At 42.8% G+C, this 26,256-nt stretch overlaps 1 protein-coding gene across 1 annotated transcript in view; it reads left to right on the plus strand.

The window, feature by feature from the left end:
• The window catches only part of LOC133659223 (titin-like), a 214,793-nt gene that overhangs the window by 49,296 nt on the left and 139,241 nt on the right, over positions 1-26,256 (plus strand). The window contains 36 exon segments of the mRNA XM_062061959.1: positions 1,969-5,784; positions 6,333-6,611; positions 6,847-7,410; positions 7,516-7,797; positions 7,882-8,160; positions 8,250-8,531; positions 8,630-8,908; positions 9,028-9,315; positions 9,408-9,686; positions 9,768-10,049; positions 10,302-10,580; positions 10,888-11,166; positions 11,536-11,814; positions 11,907-12,194; positions 12,276-12,554; positions 12,981-13,262; positions 13,375-13,653; positions 13,741-14,019; positions 14,100-14,378; positions 14,472-14,759; positions 14,845-15,123; positions 15,374-15,655; positions 16,050-16,328; positions 16,409-16,690; positions 16,789-17,067; positions 17,244-17,531; positions 20,667-20,945; positions 21,049-21,330; positions 21,551-21,829; positions 22,852-23,139; positions 23,237-23,527; positions 23,598-23,888; positions 24,055-24,342; positions 24,419-24,526; positions 24,608-24,893; positions 25,999-26,188. Coding sequence (XP_061917943.1) covers positions 1,969-5,784; positions 6,333-6,611; positions 6,847-7,410; positions 7,516-7,797; positions 7,882-8,160; positions 8,250-8,531; positions 8,630-8,908; positions 9,028-9,315; positions 9,408-9,686; positions 9,768-10,049; positions 10,302-10,580; positions 10,888-11,166; positions 11,536-11,814; positions 11,907-12,194; positions 12,276-12,554; positions 12,981-13,262; positions 13,375-13,653; positions 13,741-14,019; positions 14,100-14,378; positions 14,472-14,759; positions 14,845-15,123; positions 15,374-15,655; positions 16,050-16,328; positions 16,409-16,690; positions 16,789-17,067; positions 17,244-17,531; positions 20,667-20,945; positions 21,049-21,330; positions 21,551-21,829; positions 22,852-23,139; positions 23,237-23,527; positions 23,598-23,888; positions 24,055-24,342; positions 24,419-24,526; positions 24,608-24,893; positions 25,999-26,188 — 13,712 coding nt within the window.

The raw sequence follows: 26,256 nt of genomic DNA on the forward strand, positions 1-26,256 counted from the left end.
AATATCTTGCTGAATTAGCTGAAAAAAATTTTGTTTTAGGTATGTAAAACATTTACAGAAATATTTTTCTTTCTGATGAAATGTTCTGGTATGAACTTTGTGGGCCCTAAATGTCAGAGATTGCATTGTTTGGGTCACTCTCGTGTTTAAGTGTTGTAGTGTGTAAGAAACTATTTATAACCATTTCTAATGAGTTTGTGAATGTGAAAACGTTTAAAACTTCATAGAGTGTTTGGACTTGTTGTACATATGAGTTATTGAGTCAGTAAATTTGAAATAATATAAATGTGATGATTGTCTTATAGTTTATTCTGTATAATAAACTAACAAAGTAAAATTGGAGTCTGTGCTTTTTTCTTTAAGATAGTCTTAGCGGGTAATCCCACTTGGCCAATTCATGCTGGAGCCAAGTGCGATTACACCTCCCTCTTCTGGCCTGCACTCACACTGATCATTCATGGAACGACCCATTTACAGTACCTGTTTTATCACTTCTATTCTACTGTATTGCTGCAATTTTCCTAACTTTTTTGATTATTTCCAGTGTTATTTGGAGTAGTTCACCGACATGGTATGACTGGCCGAGAGAAGTTCTTCTTAAAAAGTGGGGCGGGTCCCCCTCGGGACTTAGAGGGGGGACTCCGGGGAACATACTTCATCAGTATCACTATCATGCTTCAAAGCCTGCTTCAAAAAGCTGTACAGTACAAAACATGCTCATCGTAGCCATTCATTCCGACTTATTCATTTTGATAAATGAAAAAATCAGCACAAATAGTATTATTAAATATTTTTTTTTACGTCAACGTTTTACATATTTTGGGCTCCTGACTTAATGTTGCTGATCAGTTTGAATTTATTATGAAGATTATTGGGTTTATTTAAATTTATTTTTCAGTATCAAGTTTAAGTAGGTCAAAAAAGGTTTAGTTTAAATAAGGACTTTTTTTATTTTGGGAGAAATGTATGCACTTTAAACCTTTTCTGTTAAATACTTTAAAATCAATGTTAAAGTTATTCTTTGTAGTAAGTTGGTTTATATATCTTTCTCTTTTCTTTAATGTTAAAAAAGGATACAATGTTATGCAGAGGTGTACTTCTAACAATTTTGTAGACAAATTACACTATTTACAGTCGCAGCAGAGTGTGTGAGGGTGTGGGGCCGCAAAATGTTTTCTTCTTTTGGGAGATTGGGGGCGTACCAAAAAATTATTGAGAAGCTCTGGCCTACAGTGATTCTGCTCTTACAATATAGTATCGTCAAATGTGTTTGTTGTGTTTATTACCGCAAATAACAGACCACTTTCAGTGTTGGCATCATCAATTTACAGCGACCAGTAATAACAGTGTGAGCGCCTGAGGATTGCACTCTTGTGTTGCATGTCAAGTTCTACAAGTATGTCCCCTAAATGTGGGGGAAAGGGGGTATGTATCACTTTAGGACTATTCTCGGGAGTGTATTGTCTGATCATAAACAATAATGATGTCATACATTTACATAAACAACATCACACAGGATGTAGAAAGTCACTGCGTACAATATACTGGCCATGTGCTGAGAAAACTCATGTTGACTCACCTCGGCTTTCTGTCCTGTACTTAATCAGGAAATACGCAAATTCAACAATTTTTACTGAAGAAAATCTCGACACAAAATGATTGTGTTCATACAGAAAACAAATTCATAACACAGATTCACACACATATATACTTCATGTTAACATTAATAGGGTTTTATATTTTTGGATGGCATCCTTGACCACACGTCAATGCTTGTTACATAGACCACAAAAAGTTGTTAACAATTAGCCCATTACTGTGGTCGGGGAAATTGGTGGATCATGTCAGTCAGGAATAATGCATGTTTTTTTCATCTTACATTTAACACTTAAGATGGATTCACATTGTGTGTCTAGATTTCTGCAATTTCTTATTTTCTCATCAGTCTTCCTACATGTTTTCTGACAGAACATTCTAGCACCACCGTGACCACAATGGAGGAGCAAGAGGAAACCTACTACACTGGTGTCCAGTTGGCGCAGAAAACAAAAACACTTGAACTCATGCCAGAGTCTAAACGTTATGCTTCCACTTTAGAGAAGAAAAAGGAAAAGCCAGTTTTTCTTAGCAAGCTTTCTCCAATGGCGGTAAGCTCTGGAGAGACTGCCAAGTTTACCGTCAAGGTGTCCGGCATGCCAAAGCCAACAGTTCAGTGGTCCCACGATGGAAAAGTAATCAAAAGCTCTTCAATGTACAAGCTAATAGAAGAGAAAGAGGAGTATTCTTTAATTATTACTTCTGTCACATCTGAGTACGAGGGCAAGTATTCCTGCACTGCCTCCAACAGATTTGGCCAGACAACATGCACCACATACCTGGAAGTGAAAAAGCAAGATGTTAGCCAGGCACAGAAATGGGTTGAGAAAATGTTTAAGATTACAGGTGAACCTCCAACTTTCATATCTCAGATTCAACCTGTGAGGCACGCAGAAGGGAGCAAGGTTATTTTCAATTACAAAGTCATTGGGGATCCAGCCCCTACAGTTAAGTGGTATAAGGGTGCTTCTGAAATCCAGTCTAGAAAAAACTGCATCATTACAGCCAATTCTGATGGCTCTGGCTTCATTACTATCATGAATGTAAAACAGGAAGACAGTGGAATGTACACGTGCAAAGCCTCCAACCAGTTTGGTGAGACGTCTAACAGTGCTGAACTCGTAGTGTTCAGGGAATCCTTTTCTGTGTCGAGCAAACAGGACAAGCCAACTCTGGTTCAGAAGAAAGGTTATAAGGTTTCTGTGACAGAGCAGGCCACAGAGTCCCGTTTGTACCAGGTCAGCCTACCAGGCCAGGACAAAGCAAGATCAGATCAGATGGTGTACACTATAGGAACAGAAGACCGGCAGATTATTCCCAGTGAGCAAGTGGGCTCTCTTACAGAGCTCGATATTTCTGCTGCCTCTATTCAGCGTGAGCAGCTGACCCATCAGGCAGCAGTCCTTCAGGTTCACGAAGTAGAAGAAAGGGCGTCCATGGTCCTCACTCCCCCAAAGCAGGTTTCAGCTGTTCCTCATAAGCAGCTTCACATGGCAGCATTCACGTCATCTGTCGAAGAGAGTCAGGACCTCACAGAGCAGCACTATGATCGCATTCAGAGTCCAGAGGTCATTGAGCTCCAGGCAGCCAGAGAACAGAGGTCAAAGATGATGTCAGCTGTAGCTGAGGAGCTCACCCCGCTTTCTACCACGAGCCTTGAGCCACTAGCCGACAGAAAGCCTGCTTTAATAAAGCCAAGCCCAGAGCCCAAACATCTAGTTAGCGGGCATCAAGTGGAATCACCGGTGTTAATTTTGAAAGAACAGTCTCAAGATCTCCCTAGACCAGAGGAGGAGAAAAGTTACAAGGTTAAAGAGGGTGTTAAAATCTTATACTCCGCCCAATCTACAGAGAAATATATGCTGGAAGAGGGTCACACCACAAAATTAACTACATCCGATTCTAAAATAAGGACTTCTGCTAAGAAGGAGCAAAGAAGTTCGGTTCTGGCCCCAGTCAGTGAAACCAAACAAACCATGGCCAAGGAGACTACATTCTCCATGCAAAGGCCATCTGAGGAAATTGCCCTTTCCCGTAAAGATACATTGATGAAGGTCAGTTTAACTGCAGAAGAAAAGCGCACTCTTCAGGCTGAGTTCTCTCAGCATTTACCTACCTTAGACAGTGCCACATCCATTCCGTTACAGATCGAGGGGGAAAAGTTGTTGCATTTGCAGGTTATCACTGAACAGGACTTACTCCCCTCCGAGACCAGTTTTACTTGTGAGAAACCAGACCCACAGCAAGCAGGCAGCAGGAAAAGTCCCACAGTGTTGCATACCGTCAGTCAGGATGAGCAGAAGACAGCTGTTAGTGAGGATACGACGGAGTTCGAGGTCAGAGCTAGCACCGTTGCCATTCATCCACGTAAAGAATCTCCTTCTTTGCTCCATCTCCAGTCAAACCAGTCCATTGAGGTGCTGCCTAAGGAAGGTATTCTTGTAACCGCAAAGCCAGAACAACAATCAGCAATACAGAAATCAGAAAAGGTTCGTAGCCATGCAGCTATCTTTGATGAGAAACTACAACTGACAGCAGATCACCACTCAGAGCTTGAATTGTCAGTGACTGGAGTTCAGTCTCAGCTTCGAACTGAGCCGAGTCCTCAAAAGATCCTCCAGCTGTCGTTCCAGCCCATGCAGCTGCCAAAAGAGACACCAGTCACTTCTGACATTAAGCAGCAGCGTGCTTTAGTACAGAAGGAGGATCGTTGGAATGTGATGCACCTCACCACTGTAGCAGAGAGTCAGACATTAGAGGCAGGACACACTGAGAGTCTTGCAGCTACAGAAAAAGTCACCTGCCAAACAGCCATTGAGGCAAAAGTTCCCACTGAGCCAGTCCAGATTGAGGAAAAGGAGATTTGCACAGAGAGCACTGCTTTTCTTGAGGCTGCACAGCAAGACTTTGCTGTGCAGATCCAGGAAGGCCAGTCAGTCAGGGAGTCGATAGTAATGAATGAGAAGCTAGTGATGACAGGAGAACTCTCTCAAGAGATCACAAAGTCTGAGTCCACTAAAGTCACTGCTACTAAGCAACCAAAGCTGTCATTGAAAGCATCAGAATCAAAAGATAGCACGACTCTACCCAAAGAAATGACATTTGTACTTCAGATACCAAAACCTTCAAATGTGAATATACGTCGTCAGCTTAGAGACGCGCTTCAGTCTGCAGTAGCAAGCGAGCAGCCCGTGTTGCTTGCTGATGTTGTAGGAAGGCTCCAGGTTGTAGGAATACAAGAAGTCAAAGTCCAGAGAGAACCAAGGTGCTCCTTGTTTACATACCAGATTACATCAACTGGCGCACCTTTGGAAATCACTCTGGCTTTAGAAGGGGAATATCCTCAGACAGCTGACCTCAGAACTGAACTTCAGGCAGCTTTACACTCCATTGTGCACCAGGAGGCCCATATTTTGACTTCAGATCAGCCTGGCACAATGCAGTTAGACAAACCTCAGAGGGCACAGGTCACATCAGCCCGCTCAAAGCAAATTAATTCCTCCATTGTGCAGACAGTGAGTGTGGCAGAAAGCTCAGTGGATCTCACTCCTGTTGAATCTCAGAAAGCAGTCCTCATGACTGAGTCTAAAATGTCAGCACAAAGTGCTTCCGCTCAGCAGCAGGTTGTAGTTGAGGAATCCAGAGAAGCAACAGTGGCGCAGTCGATCTCATCCAAAGTCCAAATTTCGACTGAGGCCAAAATGGCCTTTGAGCAGTCGGTAATGGTGTCTAGACAGGAGGTAAAGTCAACAATGGAGAGCCAACAGAAGGCTGATAGGACAGCTGTAGTCACCACCACCTTACTTACCACCACTCCCTCGGAACCGGCTGATGTCAGCATCCAGAAGGAGCACATGGTGGAGGTTTTCAAAGAAGAGATGTCAGTTTTAAGGAAAGAACAAAGAGAATGTCCCCTATTAGTCACCACTTTGGAAGACATAACTGTTGAGGAAGATAACAAAGTAATATTTAGCACCACCATTAAATATGTCACAAAGGTAAACTGGTTTTTCAATGGCCAATTGGTGAAATCTGGCAATGAGTTCAAGTGTTTCACAGACTTTGACTCACACTCACTGGTAATCAGCAAAGTTGTCAAGGAGAAACACCAAGGAGAATATGTTTGTGAGGCCGAGAATGAAGCTGGAAGAACAACAACATCTTCAAGACTCACAGTGGTCTCAAGAGGTTTGGCAACATGAAAATTCCATGTTTCATCTTTTCATCCATTTTCACTGAAAGTCCCTCATAATTCACTGGACATATTAATTTGAGATAAAAGCAATCACATTTAGCTCTGCTTGAGCATGAATAAACTCAGCTCATCTTGTTTGTTCCACATTACTGATTGTCTGAAGACCAGAATCAGCACCATTGGTTGATTTTAGGTTTTCATGCAGTATTCATGGTCCGTCATAGTCATTTTCCCCACGTCTTTGCATGTTTCATGTCTTTCTCCTGACATCACATCTTTCCTCTTCGTATAGCCTGAACTCAAGCCCAGTGCAAAACCACCTAAAATAAGCATTTTGTCTTAAAAAGAGACTATTTGGTCAAATTCTGGGGCATGTGTTCTTGCTATGTTTTTCTTTCAACAGAATGAAATATCATCATCCACCATTGTTGTCTTCCATCAGTCTTCCTTCTGACTATCCTTGTTTTTGCAAAAAAATATATGTATTCGTTGCATCATTTCACTGACATTTGCCTTCTTTCTTTGTCCGTGTGTGCCTCAGTGCCCCCCATTTTTAGGCTGAAAATTACACCTCTGGAAGTAAATATCGGCAGCCACGCCAAGTTCGAGTGTGAGATTGAGGATGCACCTAGTGTGACCTTCAAATGGTATATGTCCGGCACTGAAATCAGACAAAGCGAGAAGTACAAGATCATCAGTCGACACACTGGATCTTCTCTGGAGATCTTGAATCCAGTTAAAGCCGACAGTGGAAAAATCAGCTGCAAAGCTACAAACCAACATGGGACTGACAGCTGCAGTGCCTCTCTCACAGTCACAGGTAAGCCCTTTTATTGTATGCAGTGTTACTTACATGTTTGAGAGAGAAATATAATTATACCCTTGTGTTTTAAATGTGTTTGGTTTATTATTTGCAGACATATAGTATGAATTATTCCTATGTCTTTCCCAATTATCTCACGTGGTGGTGAGCCCTGAGCTGAGCTTGCAGGGGTTAGGAAATGTTATAGCTTCCAACCACTAAAATATGTCCACGTTCTGCCTGCTTTCCATAGAAATGTACCCACCGCTATTTGTATCAAAACCAGAGCCAATGACTTCCTTTGCGGGAAAAGCAGCTGTGCTCCAGTGTTCACTTACTGGATCCTCACCCATAGAAGTGGTCTGGCATAAAGACAATATAACCATCTCTCCCTCTGACCACCATGTCATGAAATGTGACAGGAACAAGTATTCCCTGCACATTTCCAATCTTGAGCCGGGTGATCAGGGAGTGTACTTGTGCAAGGCGTCCAACAGTGTTGGCACTGCTACTTTTAGCACACAGCTAAACGTAATCAACAAGCCCAACTTCATTAAGACCATTGAGCCAGCATCAGCAGCTGTCAATGAGGTGCTGAGGCTGGAGTGCCAGCTGGATGAGGACACATATGTGACGGTCACCTGGACCCGTGATGGCAAAAAGGTCCACCAGAGCCTCGATTGCAAGGTTTCTTTTGAGGACAAGGTGGCCGTTCTTGAAATCCCAAAGTCCAAAGTGAAGGACTCTGGCATGTATGTGTGCACAGCCTCAAATGAGGCAGGGAGCACTTTTTGTGAGGCTTTGGTGACAGTTCAAGGTAAGACTTTGAGCTGGTGGGTTATTGCTGACAAGCACTTTCCTTAGCTTCTTCTCTTTTTCTTTGTATTTTTTTCAAATTTTATTTAATGTGTTTAATGTGCAGAGCCTCCTAGATTTGTCAAGAAAGTGGAGCCAAGTGTCACATGGAAGCAAGGAATAGCTGCACGCTTGCACTGTACCCTAAAAGGTTCTCCGGAGCTCCGCATCCACTGGTTTTGGAATGAGAGCGAGTTAAGCTCTGGAGAGAAACACAAAATGTCTTTCACGAATGGAACTGCCACTTTGGAGATAATGAACGTATTAGTCACAGATAGTGGGAGCTACACCTGTGAGGTGTCAAACAATGCAGGCAGCGATAGTTGCAGTGCCATGGTAGCAGTTAAAGGTTGGTCTGAGAAATCTTGTGGCTTCACCCACACTGTTCATTGTACTTTTAACAGCATGCACATGCACTCCTTTCTGACAACAGAGCCGCCAACTATTAGGAAAGAACTTCAGACTGTGGAGGCGGTGAAGGGCTCTACCGCTGTGCTGGAATGTGAAGTTGCAGGAAGTTCTCCCTTTAACATCACTTGGTTGAAAAATAAGAAATCCATCAGCAGTGATCATAAATATAAAATAATCTCTCAAGACTCTATGTTGATGTTGGAAATCCAGCTGTTTGAAAGTGGAGATGTGGGAGATTATCAGTGTGTCATATCAAATGATGTTGGCAAAGTCACTACTAAGGCGGTCGTTAAACTTAAAGGTTAGTAAAACAATCTATCAACAATGTTTGTCTGATTTAGAATATCTGGCCTCTATCTTAGTTCTTGGTGTATGTAATTTTTTTTGTAGAACCGCCAACTTTCGCAAAGAGGGTTGAGAGTGTGACGGCAATGTTAGGAAATGCAGTGAAACTCCAGGGGACAGTGAAGGGCTCAGTTCCCATCAGAGTCAAATGGATGAAAGACTCTGAAATACTGAGAGACGACGATCCAAATATCATCATGGAATTTGAGAACAATGTTGCAAGTTTGTCCATATCAGTCGTGGCCATCAGCCATGGTGGTAAATACTTGTGCCAAGCTGAGAACGAAGCTGGTCAACAGAAATGTGAAGCTGCCCTGACAGTACACGGTTAGATTACATTTTTTATGCATGGTTTTATGTTCTTGTGGCTAATTTCTTAATGCTTAAAGCTGAATGTGTCTTCTAATGCATTGATCTTATTTTAGAACCTGCTAGAATTGTAGAACCGGCAGAGTCCATAAGTGTGACTGCAGGTGATTCTGCCATGCTGGAGTGCATCATCTCTGGAACTCCAGACCTGAAAGTAAAGTGGTTTAGAGACGGCAAAGAGATGATCAGTGGACGCAAATATAAAATGAGCCAGAAGGAGAATGTCGTTTCTATGAAGATTCTTAAAGCAGAGAAAGGAGACACGTCTGAATACAAGATAGAGGTTTCCAATAAAGTTGGGAAAGACCAGTGCACCTGCTCAGTGACAGTTCTAGGTTTGCACCTGTTTTGCCATAACTACTTGAAGTTATTTATTAGACAATGTCAACAGTTTCGCTATCTCTTAGGATTTTGTTCTCCGTAGAACTATTTATCCCTTTTCTTCAACATACAGATCGTATAATGCCGCCAAACTTCACCAAACTCCTGAAAAGAGTTGATGGTAACATTGGCTGTGACATTTTCTTGGAGTGTAAGGTGTCTGGGTCTCAACCGATCACCATCAGTTGGTTCAAAGATGATCAGGAAATTAAGTCTGGAACCAAATTTTGGCCTGAATTCAAGGAAAGCTCTGTCACGCTAACCATCAGGCGGCTGGAGAAAGCGGACTCTGGAGTTTATAAATGTAGAGCCACCAACTCAGCTGGCGTTAAAGAAACCAGTGGCGTACTTTATGTCAAAGGTGCTTTACTGCTTCATTTTGTTGTGTGCAGCGATTGAATTTATTTGATGCTAACAAAAAATACACATGTCCGTTCTTTTAATGGCCTCCAGAGCCGCCAGTATTCACAGCAACACCCGACAACCAAGATGTTATACCCGGATCCACTGTGTGTCTTCAAGCTGCTTTCACTGGAACCCCTCCTCTGTCTGTGAAATGGTTCATAGAGGACAAGGAGATGATCAGCGGAGACACCTGTTTCATCAAGAAAGACGCTTCTTTGAGTACTTTGGAGCTTACTTCTGTAAAGCCCAGTGACTCTGCTAAATATACATGCCAAGTATCAAATGATGCTGGCAAAGTGGACTGCACCACAGTCGTCTTTGTAAAAGGTGCCTATCATCATGTGCATGAACATCCCTGATTGTTTAACACTCACCTACTTCCTAATCAAGACTCACCTCTTCTCTTAGAACCTCCTGTCTTTGTGACTAAGCCTGAGGCGACCAAGCTGGTCATCAGTGATGAATCTGTCAAGTTGCAGTGCAAAGTGACAGGCAGTCCTGTTATAGGTTTTATGTGGCTAAAAGATGGAATGACTATCAGCCACAGTTCCAAATACACAATAACTTCAGTGGACTTGGTATCATGTTTGGAAATTGTCAAGTGCACCGTAGAGGACAGTGGAGAGTATATGTGTGTGGCTTCCAGTGAGGCTGGCAGCGACCAATGCAGCAGCACAATCACAGTAAAAGGTTGGTTTGCTTTGCACTACAAACATACCAACAATTCTGTAAGTTTTATGGTGTTCTTAGGCTAAACCGCAGGGTACGAAAAGTAGAATTGTGCTGATGATGCAGTAGCACAACCGTGAGCGTCATCAGTGTGTGCACCGATTTAACTTCCTTCTCCAGTTTGGATGAAAAGTCCCCATCTTTATTTCACAGTATAAATGGAGCTAATTCAGTTCCACTCAATCTGATGACTGCTCCATTGTTTTCCTTCAGAACCCCCAGTGTTTGTCCGTTTGTTGGAGGCCAAAGATGTGGTCAAGGGTTCTGAGATGATGCTGGAGGGCCAAGTCTCTGGTTCTGCCCCGTTCACTGTGTTGTTTCACAAAAACACACAGCTGTTGAGGAACGATAAGAGGCACAGGATCACTGTGAAAGATGACCTGGTGGCCCTTCAGGTGCTGAGGGTGGAGGCCGGAGATGTGGGCTTGTACCAGTGTACTGTCGAGAACGAAGTGGGGAGGGCCACTTGTGAATGTCAAGTCACTCTTAAAGGTCTGTTTGAAAGCTTTTTGTGTTGAGTAATCACTACTAGGACATTTATGATCCCAACCTCCATCAAGATAAATGATCTAAACCCAGACTTTAGGCCATTGTTCTGCTTAAGTTCAAGGAGATCTTGTTAAGTGTTTTCACCTTGCTAACAAAGAACAGCAACATAGGTAGTTTGCACCTCAACACTTTAAAGGTTTCCTCACTACTGGTTCTGTTCGGAATTTTGTTAGTTTTTTCAAATGAATTCACAGGGTGAAGTCTGACCAAGTCAAATACAAAAGTTATGATGATTAATTTTGTGTTGTAGACCCTCCATCATTTGTCCACAAGCTGGAGAGCATCAGTGCCTTGGTAGACACCAACGTGTCTTTGCAATGCACACTGAAGGGCTCAGAGCCAATAACAGTGACCTGGCTCAAAGACAACCATGAGCTCAAGGAATCTGAAAACCTTCAGATAACATACAGGAACCAGGCAGCTCTACTGCACATCACAAAGCTTCACAGCAAGCATGGCGGAAAATACTCATGCCACGCACAGAATCAAGCCGGCAGTCAGACCTGCTCTGCTGTCTTGACAGTCAAAGGTCTGTGTCAGTCCAGATCTGAATGCTCATCTCAATTTCATCAGTGTACTGCAATTTAAAAATTAGAAGCCGTTACATATCCAGTTAATCTTTATTTTACGTTTTTAGAATTAGCATGTTAGCCATCATGGTTAAAGTTATTCATTTATTAGACAGCATGGAAAACATTTATACTTCTCAAGTGATATGAGGTCTATCAGTACGTTGTTGAACATGGTTGTTATGCGGTTGGAGGTTTAAAAACTTAAAATTTAGCATGTCTTAATGGCAACATTAATTCTGTTTTTCGATCATATTCACTCAAAGATGAGATCAGATTTTTTTCTGAGGCTCAAAAGTCTTTGCTGATTGTTGTTTTTGAAATCGTAGAACCTGCTACGGTCACAGAGGAAATCAAATCCATCAGTGTAACTCAGGGGGATCTGGCCATTATGGCTGCCAGGTTCTCAGGCACAAAGCCGCTGAAGGTGCGGTGGTTGAAGGCCGGCCAGGAGCTGACCTCTGGCCAGAAATACAAAGTTCAAAGCACAGACTCCAGCTCTGTGCTTAAAATTAGTAAAACCAATACAAGTGATAGCGGTGACTACATGTTTGAGGTTTCAAACGATGTTGGCCGCAGTTCTTGTGAGGCAACCCTCACTATTTTGGGTCAGTTGCCAGCATTCTTACCAGAATTCTAAACACTTGATTCATCTTCCTATGCACATTATTACTAACCTCTTTTTTTCTCCCCACATCAGATCAAATTATTCCACCAAATTTCACAAGAAAGCTGAAGCAAACAGAAGGTATCAAAGGGTCGTTTGCTCATCTAGAGTGTGTGGTGTCAGGCTCCGTACCCCTAAGTGTGCAGTGGTACAAAGATGAGAACCAGATCGAGACCGATGAAAAACACAAGTGCAAATTCTTTGAGAATGTTGCGCTTCTTGAAATCTCTGATCTTGACAGCAAAGATGGTGGCAGTTACACCTGCATTGCTAAGAACAAGGCGGGAAGTGCACAGTGCTCCGGGGTCTTGTTCGTCAAAGGTTTGACTGTTTGCTTTGATCTTTAACATATTAGGAATTATTGGAGATTCTTACACAATCATTGAATCTCTCCTACTCCAGAGCCACCATGCATTATTGAACAGCCAGAATCTATGAATGTTCTTCCTGGATCAAAGGTTAATTTTACAGTTCTGGTCTCGGGCACAATGCCATTGACCATCAAATGGTTTAAAAACCAGAAAGAAATCTTATCCAGCTCCGACTGCTTGGTGATTAAAGACAGCATGTCCACTTCCCTGGAACTCTTCTTTGTCAAAACCTTAGACTCGGGCGAATATGTCTGTGAAGTACAGAACGATGTCGGTGCCGCCTCCTGCCAGACCACCCTCTTTGTCAAAGGTTCCTCACAAGAAATATTTCTTGTTCCATCCATCTGTAGGCACATTCTTATCTGCACCACAGTGGAATATTTGCAGATTCAAGCATGTTTAACACCATAGTGAAATAACTAGCAATACAGCTAAAATAATTTACTTCCTCAAACGCAAATTCATATTCAAGTCACAATTGTATCTTTAAACTGCAAGTTACTCCTCAGAAATGTTCTTAATGCTGACAACTCACCTGTCGTTAAAAGACAAACTGTATTTTCTTCTAACATTTCACGTAGAAGTTGAGTGTCCCATAAGGCTGCCAACACAACATATGATATTGTGATATTTGTGCAGCATTTGGATGGAAATGCACACCTTCAGCGAACGTACTGTTAGTCTTATTAGTCTTGACAACTTTCTGACCGACACATTGTTGTATTTCCCTTCTCAGAGCCACCAAAATTCACACTGACCCCGCCTCGCTTGTCCGTGATCCGTTCAGGTCAAAGTAAAATGTTTGAGTGCCAAGTGAGCGGCACACCTGAGATAGATATCTACTGGTTCAAGGAGGGCTCAGAGATCGTCCATAGCAGTTACTACAAAATGGCCTTTGTTAACTCTGTGGCCACCCTGGAGCTGTGTAGGGCTGACATCAAAGATGGTGGCATGTACTTCTGTGAAGCTCGAAATGAAGCTGGTAGCGAGAGCTGCAGCATGGAGCTTAAGGTCAAAGGTAATTTACTGATCTACCAGCCTTTGGTTTAAATAGTCATATTAGGGTTTGTCTCAACAACTCGCTTAATTGTAACAATGTTCATAGAGGACTCTGCTCTTTTTTAATGTAGAGCCACCATTGTTTGTGCGAGAACTGATGCCGGCTGACGTTGTGAAGGGCTGCAGTGCCTGGCTGGACTGTCAGCTGGCTGGAACACCTCCCTTTGAGATTACATGGATTAAAGATGGCAAGGAGCTCAAAACTAGTGCTAAACATGGCCTCTCTATGGTCAACGACACTGTGGGCCTTGAGGTCAGCAGATGTGACGCTGGTGATATTGGTGAATACCAGTGCACTGTTTCCAATGAGGTGGGAAGCTGTAGTTCTAAGACCATGATAGGCCTCAAAGGTTGGTTCTTTCACATTTGAAATACCTTTAGGTTCTAATCAAATAGTAAAATAATTTAAAGAATATTTGATTTGTCTTCTCAAACAGAACCGCCAACATTTATAAAGCGAATGGAAAATTCTACCTGTGTTCTCGGTAAGAAGATGTTCTTTGAGTGTGTTATCAACGGTTCTCCCAACCTCTCAGTACAATGGCAAAAAGACGGGAACTGGATTTTGGAAGATCCGAAAATGGAGAGGACATTTGACAATAATGTAGCCATTCTCAGAATCTCCGCGTGTGAAGCGGATCACAGCGGGTCATACACTTGCCAGGTGATGAATGAGGCTGGACAGGATAAGTGTGTTGCCACCCTGGTAGTCCAAGGTATGTTAGCCTAATCTCTGTGCTTAGATCTTGGTCTGGTAAGGCAGCCAATATAACCATGGTAATTTATTGCCATGCAGAACCTCCTCAAATCTCAGAGAAACCTAAGGTGGTAAAGGTGACGGTTGGAGATCCTGTCAGCCTGGACTGTAAAGTAACCGGCTCGGCTGACCTTAAAGTAAAATGGACGAAAGATGGCAAGGAGCTTCAGTCAATCAGGCAGCACAAGCTGAGCTTTGAGAATAACATCAGCAGCCTAAAGATTCAGTCAGCTCAGAAAGAGGATGCAGGGGATTACATCTTTGAGGTCTCCAATCACATCAGCAGCTGCAGCTGCACCGTCAAAGTGGCCGTGTTAGGTCTGTGTGTATATATCTGTGTTTAGAAAACATCCCACTGTTTGGGTCAGTCAAATGAGGATAATCCCTTTCTGTTTGTTCCCGTGGTTACAGAACAACTCATCCCACCAAGTTTCATTAATCCCCTGAGAGACATGCAAGAGATTTTGGGTTCCTTTGTTCAGATTGGTTGCAAAATATCTGGTTCCATTCCAATCTCAGTGGAATGGCAGAAAGACGGAACCACGATCTCAAGTGGCGAGAAACACAAACTTATTCAGCAGGACAATTCTGTCTATGTGGAAATTGAAAATTTAGAGATTTCAGATGCAGGGTCCTACACTTGCAAACTGAACAACGCAGCAGGAAGTTGTAAATGCAGTGGATTCCTGAAGGTCAAAGGTTAGACTGTGTTTTGTCACTGTCACTGGTCACTGGATCTGTAAACACTGCCTTAACCTCATACGTCTTTCCATCTCGTCTTTAGAACCTCCTAGCTTTGTGACCCCACCTGAGTCTCAGGCGGCCATACCTAACACAACAGTGCGCTTCAAAGGAACATTCAAGGGAACGCCACCCTTTAGTGTGAAATGGTTCAAGGACGAAACTGAGCTAATGACTGGACCCACTTGTCTCATGGGAATAGAAGGGCTATCCTGCCTTTTAGAGCTCTACTCGGTGGGCGTCAACCAGACTGGCATCTACTCCTGCCAAGTGACCAATGACGCTGGTTCTGTACGCTGTAGTGCAGATTTGATGGTCAAAGGTTGGACACTCCTCTTGTCAGTCTGGTCTTGTGTAGCATAATCACCGTTAATACTCAGGCCGAACAATTTTTTAAATTGGTTTATTGAATTAGTTAACTTTTTATCAGCGTGTAAATGTGATAGTTTCTACTTTTGCAAAAACTTCGTTTCCGACTACTACCAACTATCCTTAGCTAACTTGTTTTGTGCTGTGACCTGCTTGCTTTAGCATCTCATCAATAAGCTAATGTGAATGTTTTGGCTTTCCAGAACCACCGGAGTTTGTGCTGAAACTACCTGCCGATAAGTGTGTGAAGCAGGGTGAGCCAGTCTGCCTGGAGTGTAAAGTCACTGGTACCGAACCTCTCAAAGTGACGTGGTACAAACAGGACACCAAACTCACTGAAGGCAGAAACTGCAGCATGTCATTTATTGACTCTGTGGCGGTCCTTGAGCTATTCGCCGCCAGTGTTGAAGATGATGGAGTTTACACATGTGAAGCTCACAACGATGCTGGCAGTGTAAGCTGCAGCACCACTGTCTCTGTGAAAGGTCGGTTAACTGCTGACTTCCTCTTCACTATCAGTGACTGACACGGAGCTTAAAGCTGTCATCCATAAAACAATACAAATTGTCTCAGCAAAGTATCAGTCTTTGCTTTTGGACTTCAGCTCCATTCTGAACACACCAACAAACACAATGTTTAGTCCATGTCAACAGCAGGTTCCCCAGATGATTATTCACAACTTCCAGTCATTGAATGAAGTGAAAGACCGAAATCATTGTCCCAATTTGAACTTGATCCTTTGGTGTTTTTCACTACAAATTATTCAGAAAAAAAATTGCTGGACAAGAAAAGCAAAATCTTTTGGATTTCAGCTCTAAGACATTTGCAGTTTTATATTATTTTCTGTGCCTCTTTAACGGTTTACTCGTATCTCTGTAGACCCGCCATCATTTATTAAAGTACCAGAAACGGTGGATGGGTTGAAAGGGAAGGACGTCAGTCTGTACTGCGAGATGACCGGTACAGCTCCCTTCCAGATCACATGGTTCAAAGACAAGAATCTTTTGATGGAGAGCAGGAAGTATAAAATGTTGAGCGAAGAGAGCTCCACTACGCTACACATCATAGAGATTGAGCAGGCAGACGTTGGCCAATATGAGTGCAAAGTGTCAAACAGTGTAGGAAGTGACATCTGTTACACAGCAGTTAATCTCAAAGGTCAGTGGGCCTGAGTCACGTAAGGATCCAAATTAGATGTCCGCATATGTCACCTTGCTGACCTTCGTTCCTCTCTCCAGAGCTGCCTTCCTTTGTGAAGAAACTGTCAAACATGACAGTGATTCTGGGACAGGAGGTGACCCTTTTGGCCACAGTTCAAGGCTCTGAACCAATGACTGTGTCCTGGGTTCTGGACAAGGATCACATTCTCAGAGACGGTGAAAACAGGAAAATCACTTTTGAGAACAACCAGGTCGCTCTTAAAGTGTTCGCGGCCGATGCGGCGGCAGCAGGCAGATACACCTGCCAGCTCAGAAACGATGCTGGGAGTGTGGAGTGTTTCGCTAACTTGACTGTTCTAGGTTGGTAACCATATAATTCTCTCTTTCTCCCTCAGTTTCCCCTCCACCCCAAAGGAAACGTTCTAAACACCTTTCTGCTACTTGTGTGTCACTTCCAGAACCGGCCAGAATCGTCGATAAGCCTGATGCTCTAAATGTGACTGCGGGCGATATTGCCGCTCTCGAGGTCAAAGTGTGCGGGACTCCAGAGCTCACACCTAAGTGGTTCAAGAACGGTGTGGAGCTGGCCTCTGGGAAGAAGTACAATATCTCATTTTCCCGGATGATATGCAGCCTAAACGTGCTGTCGGCTGAGAAAATGGACTCAGGAGAGTACACGTTTGAGGTCAAGAATGAAGTCGGGAAGGATCTGAGCAAAATAAAACTCACGGTCTTAGGTTGGTGTCCTACTACATCTCACTTTGTCTTGATGATATAATGTGAGGCAACTATTCAGCTCTTTCCTTTGAGTCCCCACTTTGCAGAACCAAACCGTTTACTTTCCAACATCAAATATTTGATTTTAGAGTCCTGATGAAAGGAAAAGCTCATTGCATATTTCCCCCCTCAACAGATAAAACCATGCCACCATCCTTTACCAGGAAGCTGAAGGACTGTAACACCGTGGTCACCCACGCTGGTGAGATGGAGTGTAAAGTGTCTGGATCGCCACCTTTCACCATTTCCTGGTTCCACGGAGATGAGGAGCTACAAAGCGGGCCCAATTACGACATATCGTTCAAGGACAACAGCTGCATTCTTAGGGTGCCCACGCTCAAACTGTCTGACTCTGGAATATATAAATGTAAGGCCGTCAACGTGGCAGGATCCAGTGAGACAACAGCTTTCCTCGAGGTCAAAGGTCAGCAGTAGCTTTGTCACAATTGTCCTTATTTCACTTTTCTGAAGGCTTTGTTAGAGACCAAGAATCAGGTTCATATTTTGTAATCAGTCAGTTATCAAAAAAACTTCCTAAAATTGTCAAAGTCTTGAACAGAACACACGCTAAAACACTATAAATTACTATAAATTACAATACACCCAATACCTCTTGCCTAAATAAACTAGAAACGTAATACCTATGAAGGTTCTCATTCATCTAGGTCGTTGTCATCTCAGGGCGTTCAATCATTCGCATCTGGACAATGTGTCTATGAGCACAAACTGATGAAGCCTACTCGGGTGAGCCGCGAAACGTCTTCCAAGACAAACCAAGCAGTCCAGTTGCGAACGATTGAACGCCCTGAGATGATAGAAACTAAATGACCGTGACGGCACAGGGTTTAAGATGGCACAGAATGATGAAGCAGTCACTTACAGTAGGTGGTCCCTATTAACACACGTTGAAAGTGTAGACATCTCAAAATACAGTCTTTAAATCGGATAAATGGGTAAAGTAAAACGAGAATTGCCATCAATAAAATGTGTCATGATTTCATCCAAAATTTGTTGCATATTTGGATGCACTTTTGGTGCAGAACTGAAAGAGAGGCCTACAAAATAAAATCCAACCAAGACTTTAAACAAAGTAAAAATACGTAACTTTTTTTTGGTACGATTTAGCAGTGCAACTCTGAGTGACAGGTGACAACAAGCAGCCAGAAGAGATAAAACAATGTTCATCAGTACTGTTCAATTATTGTAACGTCTGTCGAGACGCTTTAAGGAGGACAGAAGGTCCATCAATCACTTTATTGAGCAAAACTGTTTGTCGGCCGTAACTACACCAAAAACATTAGCAAAAAACCCATATAGCTAGCAAAACTGGTCATTGTCTGCCATACAGACCACGCCAAAACCAACTCTCTGTCATCTGACATACCAACAGCAGCCTCTCTCTCTCTCTCACTTGGGCCAACAGATGCATTCAGTAGACTCAGCCACTGATGTGTTTACGGCCACACAGAAAGTAGGACAACTATAACACCACACATAAACTGTAAATGTCTGGTCGTTGCACTATAATGCGACTCACATGCAACCAATCAATGTCCTTAACAGCGTGTAATGCGTGCGTGTCGCTGCTAGATAGCTTATAGCTAAAAGTGCAGAAAAGTTAAGCGAAGTAAATGCCTATAACTCCTATTATGGTGAAACAAAGTAGTAATTTCCACCCACGGTTCCCACACTGATGTGTGCTCATTTTAATGGCATCACAGAAAAGCTAATAACTATAATAATATATATTGTATTACAGATTTTAAGTTGGAATGTACACTTTATCCCATGCTTCTGTAACGGGGGCCAGCCAGAGTGGCTGCGCCAGGTGTACGTTGGAGTGTGCTAGCTGTTAGGCTGCCAGCTCAGGCCTTAGGCCTGGTGGCAGGCACACTTACCTATCAATCGGGCGACTTGGGTTCGCGCCACACTCAAGAGGGGTGGCAAATAGGGAAGATCAATATACCACACAGAGCCGCTATACTTGGGCTAAAGCACACATCTCATTGTGCAACATGTGATTGCTTGAGGGGAACTGATTGTGATCTCTGAAAAGGGTATCAATTATTGGTACAAAATAGACATATATAATACTTGCACACAGCTCATGAAAAACAAGATTTGTTTGTTATTTTCATTGTAAGTGGGCCAAATCACCTATATTAGAAAATAATGTAATGGAAATGACTGCTGTCATTTGATTATAATAATAAGACATTTTACTTGTCATGATGTCAGATTTGGGACAAGTCTGCTGCTGGTGTGGCCACATGTGCGTTTGCTCAGACACATGCAAAATTAGATTTAACATTGATCAGCAGCCAATAAAGGATGACACCACATTCCTATTGGTGGTCCAAATCAAAGCATTACAGGCCATTTGGTTGCAAAAGGAGAGAGGTGAGGGTAAGTCACCACTGGCACCATTTAAACTACTGACATGGAGAGGCACGTCATGGCTTTGAAAGGCTTCCAGACTTCACTCTTCCTCTTGGCTGCCCTCCATGTTAATGTTAATTCTTGATGTTGTATCCATGTAGACACAATTAAGTTTGTTGTGAACATAGTTAGTAAATGATAACTTCTAGAGGCCTTGCCTGACAGTCAGTCACAGATGTAATGGAAAAAAAGAACAACCAGAGCAAGGTAAAGAGTTTTTATGGTGGAATAAGAAGGTAGGCAGGGATATACAAATACATTTTTCTACTGGCCACATTTCCAGAAAGTTAAGGACTCAGGGGCCGAACTTCTCGTTTCATTATTATTCTTATTTTGAGAAACAGCTTCCACCTCTGCAGTTGTTTTTAATCTATTTATGTTTTACATTTACAAGTTACAAGTTTCTGAAGAAAATAGCACTGTTATACTAACTATACTTAGACTTAGACTTCCTTTTTATTGTCATTCAAATGTGAACTTTACAGCACAGATAAGAACGAAATTTCGTTACATAAGCTCATGGTAGTGCAGGATAAAAAAGCAATAAGGTGCATATATAAATAAATAAATATATATAGAAATAATATATATATATATTTATATATATATATATATATATATATATATAAATATATATATATATATATATATAAAATAAATAAATATATATAAATATATATAAATAAATAAATATATATAAATATATATAAATAAATAAATAGAAATAAATAAATATAAAAGTCAACTCTAGGGGACGTTGGCCTTGAGGAGATTAAAAGGTCCAATGCAAGGATCTGACAATGTTTTTACACCAGTCCTAGTTCCTTTGAGCAACAGTATTTACAAATTGATGTAAAAATATTTTTCTCCAAAGCTTTAAACTGAACTTGGGGGCCAGTATAGTGTTATTCCCAAGCCGGATTTGGCCCCCGAGCCGCCTGTTGAATAGCCCTGCCCCAAGGTTGTGGTTTTTAGTGCTATAAAGGTAGCTAAAACTTGGGCCACCACTGAAAAGATGTCCTCGACCACGTTCACTGTTAAAAGCAACGGGTTTGACGATCTCAGTGCTCTCAATGCAGTACAAAGACATTAATCTGAAATAAATGTGCACTGTACACAGAGCCACCATCTTTTGTGGTGGCGCCCCAGTCGACTGAGGCCTTGCCAGGATCTGTCGTGACCTTCTCGGCCATCGTCAAGGGCAGCGCCCCTCTCAGGCTAAAGTGGTTCAGAGGAACCAAGGAGCTGGAGGCTCGAAAAGACTGTCATTTCTCCCTGAAGGACAACCAAATCACTTTGGAGCTCTTCCAAGTGGACAGAAGTCATGCGGGAGAGTACACCTGCCAGGTCATCAATGATGTGGGCAAGGAGAATTGCCCCGTCAACCTGATACTCAAAGGTCAGTTGAACATGCCCCATGTAATACACTTACTCTGGTGTGTACTTAGTGTTATCTGGAAAATTTAAGTTAAATGTAAACAAATCTGATGGCACCCCCCCAGAGCCAGCATCCTTTGTGAAAAGGCTGAAAGATGTGTCGGTCGAGAAAGGCCAACCATTGATGCTGGAGTGCTCCTACTCGGGGACGCCAAAGATCTCAGTAAGCTGGTTCAAAGACAAAGAGCAGATCTTTGCGTCGTACAAGTACAACATGACCACAACAGAGAGTGCCTGCATTCTGGAGTGTCTCAGCACCGAGGACAAGGAAGCCGCTGGAAAGTTCTCATGTAACGTGTCCAATGACGCCGGCCAGGATACCTGCGAGTCCACAGTGACCATTCTGGGTGAGTATACACTTCATGTATGACTTCTTGCTAAGTACAGTGTAGTCCCACCCTGAGCATTTTGCAAGCTCAAGCATTGAATTGATAAACATCTTTACGACAACTTCAAGCAAGTTGAAAAAATGTCTCAGTTGTCCAAGACCCTGCCAAAACTAAATCGGTCATTTGACTGCAGTACCAGCTTTGTTTAGCAAGGTTCACTCTGTTTTCGCCCCCACAGAGTCACCTTACTTTGTGGACACTTTGGAGCCCATGGAGGTGACGTCAGGAGACGCCGTATGTCTCAAATGTAATGTGGCAGGGACTCCTGAGATCAAAGTGACCTGGTTCAAAGGCGACGGCAAAGTGCGCTCTAGCCCCAACTGCAAGTTAGAGTACACCAATGGTATTGCCTGCCTCAAACTCAGCAAAGCCACCATGGCCGACATTGGCGAGTACATCTGCAAGGCAGAAAACAAGATTGGCTCCGCTTCTTCCTCTTGCCGGCTCAACGTTCAAGGTGACTGTCGGCTCCAGAAGTTCAGCATTTAAAGGGGAACTGCAAATGTTTGGGAATTTTGCCTATCATTCTCAATTCTTATCTAAGACAAGCACACGTGTTTTTCAGTTTTTTATGCATGCTAACTGGTAAATAAATGCGACCAAAAATCAGCTTACAAAGGCGCCAATGAAGTTTGCTTATAAAGCACTTAAAAAACACATCCAAACACCTCCTTCGTTTTCTATACACACTGTAAGTATATATGTAATGTAGTAACAGACACATTCATAATAACATGTAGTATTTATGTATTTTGCTCATTTTAAGCATACGGTGGCACATACATTTCACAAACGCATGTTTGTTTTTCTCTTTTACTACATCACTGATTACTACTCACTGTAGAAATCACTTAGAGTCCAATGTCTGCTCTCTGATAAGACTGTTAAGAGGTTGATATATAAATGTTTAGATTAAATATGACTCATAATCCTCATGAAAAAAAACATATTTTCGGGTCTTTTGGCTGTCAAAGTGTACCAACTTTTCAGTTTGTGTCCTCATCATTTTACTATCCAGGTGAGGGGCATGATTTATGATCTAGAATAAACTTTCACAAGCTCTGAGGCAAGAAAGCAGCTAACCGGCTGATGTCAAGCATCAAAAGGACACTTCCTCTCTCTGATCAATCCGCCACTAAATATAGGTCCTAAATGTTATCGTTTATAATAACAATATCTCTAATACTTGGTTGATATTCAGGTCATAAAATGTAAATCGAGTATTGTTGGCGGTTTTTGGATGGTTATTTGTTGGGTTTTCTAGTCGGGAAGGATGCAATGACATCATGGCTCCCAATGGCTCCATTGTAAGCAAACTTAAAAAATGTTATGAGTTAAAGAGCATTTAAAAAGACATGTGTGTTCTTGTTTCTCATAAGATTTGTTAATTATAGGCAAAATTGCAAAAAAAGTGCAGTTACCCTATAAAACAAATAACTTTTATACGACAGACACTCATTAGATTTTTTCCACCCCCAGAGGCCAAAACACCGCCATCTTTCCCCAAGAAAATCACCAGCCTGCAGCAGACCGAAGGTCAAGACGTGCGCTTTGAGTGCCGTGTGGCCGGCTCCTCGCCCATTGAGGTGTCATGGTTGAAGGACGGTGAACTTCTGAGCCAGGGCAAGGAGTTCTTCATGCTGTACGATGATAACACGGCTGTCCTGGAGATCAGTCACAGTGAGCTGAAACATTCTGGCGAGTACACCTGTATGGCAACCAACAGCGTTGGCTCTGCCTCCTGCAGAGCCAAGCTCACCTTGCAAGGTCAGTGAGCGTCTTTGAACATGGACAGGCCAAATCAGATCACCTTATCAGACAGACAAATCAACCAATGCAATCTTTTTGACTCGCCCTTCCACAGAACCCAGGTATCCTCCAGTCTTTGACCGGAAATTGTCGCCAACGCAGGCAGTGACAGTGGGTGACAGCATTGAGCTTGAATGTCACATGACGGGTTCCGCCCCCCTTAAAGTCACATGGTCCAAAGACCATAAAGATATTCGCAGTGGTGGGAATTATAAGATTCACTTCGAGGACAACACAGCTCACCTGAGCATAGTGAAGGCCGACAAAGGCGACTCAGGCAGATACTTTTGCCATGTTTCAAATGACATTGGCAAGGATTCGTGCTCCTCTGACGTTGAGGTTAAAGGTTGGTGACCGTATCTTTGTACCAAAACATTCCCACTATGTCCCCTAACAAGTGTTTTGCTTGTTTTAAGAGCGCAAAACCCCCCCGATGTTCACCAAAAAGCCCTCAGAGCAGATGGAGGAAATCGAAGGCAGGCTGGTCAAGATTGAGGCTCGGGTCTCTGGCTCACAGCCCGTGACAGTCTGCTGGTTGAAGGATGACGCAGAGATCTTCAGCTCAGACGAATACGACATCAGCTTTAAGAGTAACGTGGCTGTTCTGTGCATCAAAAGCAGCCAGATGATTGATAGCGGCAGGTACACGTGCCACGCCTCCAACGAGGCTGGGAAAGCAACCTGTGATATCACTCTGGGCATCTCAGGTGGGTTATGTGTGGCCCTTATCGTTGCTAATGTTTTATTATTATTAAGCATGTTCACCAGCGAAGCTAATATTTCATGCATTTAGTGAGTTCACCAGAGTAATAGTTACATACGGTTATTAACGTGGTCACTTGCATGACTGACATTGTGTACTTTGCTCTTCAGAAGCCAAGAAGCCGCCGGTGTTTGACATCACACTCAAAGCGACGACTGTGGACGAGGGCGAGAAGCTCACTCTTAAGTGTCACGTCTGCGGATCCCATCCTATGAAGATCCAGTGGTTAAAGGACAGGAAGGAGCTGTTGTCGGCCGGCAGCACCAAGATTAGCTTCTCTGACGGGACGGCCTGTTTAGAGATTGTTTCCGCCTCCCGTCACGATGTTGGCGACTACATCTGCAAGGCCACAAATGACGCTGGCAGCGAGCTCTCCAGAGCTAAAGTTACAATCAAAGGTAAAACTTGCACATTGTTTAGAAAAAGATGTGTTCTTTTTGTCTTAGCTTACGTTTTTTTATGTTTTGCTAAAAGATAAAGCTGCTCGGCCTCCTGCTGAGACTGCTGCAGATGCCGCACCGACCAAAAAGCTGGAGGAGCTGTTCTTCATTGAGGAGCCAAAGAGCGTGAATGTCACTGAGAGTGAGTCATCAACAAAGCCAGATCATCTTCTTAATATTTGTGTTTCATGAGATGATCACCGTGTGGTTGGTGTTTCTGCAGAGGGCGCAGCCACCTTTATCGCCAAAGTGGGCGGAGACCCCATCCCCAGCGTCAAGTGGATGAAAGGCAAGTGGAGGCAACTCACGCACGGTGGCCGCATTTCTATCGGGCAGAAAGGCCAAGAGGCCAAACTGGAAATCAGGGAGGTGACCAAGTCTGACTCAGGCCAGTACAGGTGTGTGGCCTCCAACAAACACGGTGAGATCGAGTGCAACTCCGACCTTCATGTGGACAAGAAGAAAACGGCGGCTCAGCTGGAAGGAGACCTGCGAGCCAAGTTGAAAAAGTCAGTTCCCACAAGAAGATTACACCAGCACTTACACTACCGTTCAAAAGTTTGGGGTCACGTTGAAATGTCCTTATTTTTGAAGGAAAAGCACTGTACTTTTCAATGAAGATAACTTTAAACTAGTCTTAACTTTAAAGAAATACACTCTATACATTGCTAATGTGGTAAATGACTATTCTAGCTGCAAATTTCTGGTTTTTGGTGCAATATCTACATAGGTGTATAGAGGCCCATTTCCAGCAACTATCATTCCAGTGTTCTAATGGTACAATGTGTTTGCTCTTCGGCTCAGAAGGCTAATTGATGATTAGAAAACCCTTGTGCAATCATGTTCACACATCTGAAAACAGTTTAGCTCGTTACAGAAGCTACAAAACTGACTTTCCTTTGAGCAGATTGAGTTTCTGGAGCATCACATTTGTGGGGTCAATTAAACGCTCAAAATGGCCAGAAAAAGATAACTTTCATCTGAAACTCGACAGTCTATTCTTGTTCTTAGAAATGAGGGCTATTCCACAAAATTGTTTGGGTGACCCCAAACTTTTGAACGGTAGTGTATATACTGTAGATACATGATATATTGATGCTGTGGGGAAAAAATAGTATTTGACCCCCTGCTAATTATAGGTTTACCCTCTTACAAGTGTATGAAAATTTTTTATGGTAGTCTTATTGTACCAGAGACAAGTTTAAATATAAATCTAGAAAAACTAGCAAGAATTGTGAGCCATTCAAGACCAGTTATGTGTTAATGAAGCACACAAATCAGACATTTCCTTTTAGGAAAGTAAGATTGACACAAGACTGGAATGGGCTACAAGACATCAACAAAAAGCTTGGTGAAAAAGAGACCACTATTGGAAAAAATTCAAGATATTAGTCAATCATCCTCACTTTTGGACCAGCCCAGAATTACAAGGAAGGATCTGGTTAATGATGGCCACACTTAAAATACAGGAAATTTAGGGGGTACAAGCAGGTCCCCTTTGTAAAGGCGTAAACTTAAAAATCATCAGGGGATCAAATGTATGTGTTTTTGTATGAGGCCTCTTAGATCTCCTAATCTGTTAATCTTAAACTTCTTTGTCCTTGTGGTCCTCAGGACTCCGTCAAAGCAAAAGAGTCCCGACACAGAGAAGGAGATTGACATTGTGGAACTGCTTAGGAATGTGGACCCCAAAGAGTACGAGAAATATGCTCGCCTGTACGGTATCACCGACTACCGAGGCTTGTTGCAGGCCATCGAACAGCTCAGGCAGGAGAAAGCGGACGAAAGTGAAAGACTGGTAAGAGTGACAGTTGGCTGACAATGGGATGCAAAGGAAGAACAGCAAGTAATGATTGTGGCTATTGTTGTTGT

Source organism: Entelurus aequoreus, linkage group LG10 (assembly GCF_033978785.1).
Source record: "Entelurus aequoreus isolate RoL-2023_Sb linkage group LG10, RoL_Eaeq_v1.1, whole genome shotgun sequence".
Taxonomy (NCBI): domain Eukaryota; kingdom Metazoa; phylum Chordata; class Actinopteri; order Syngnathiformes; family Syngnathidae; genus Entelurus; species Entelurus aequoreus.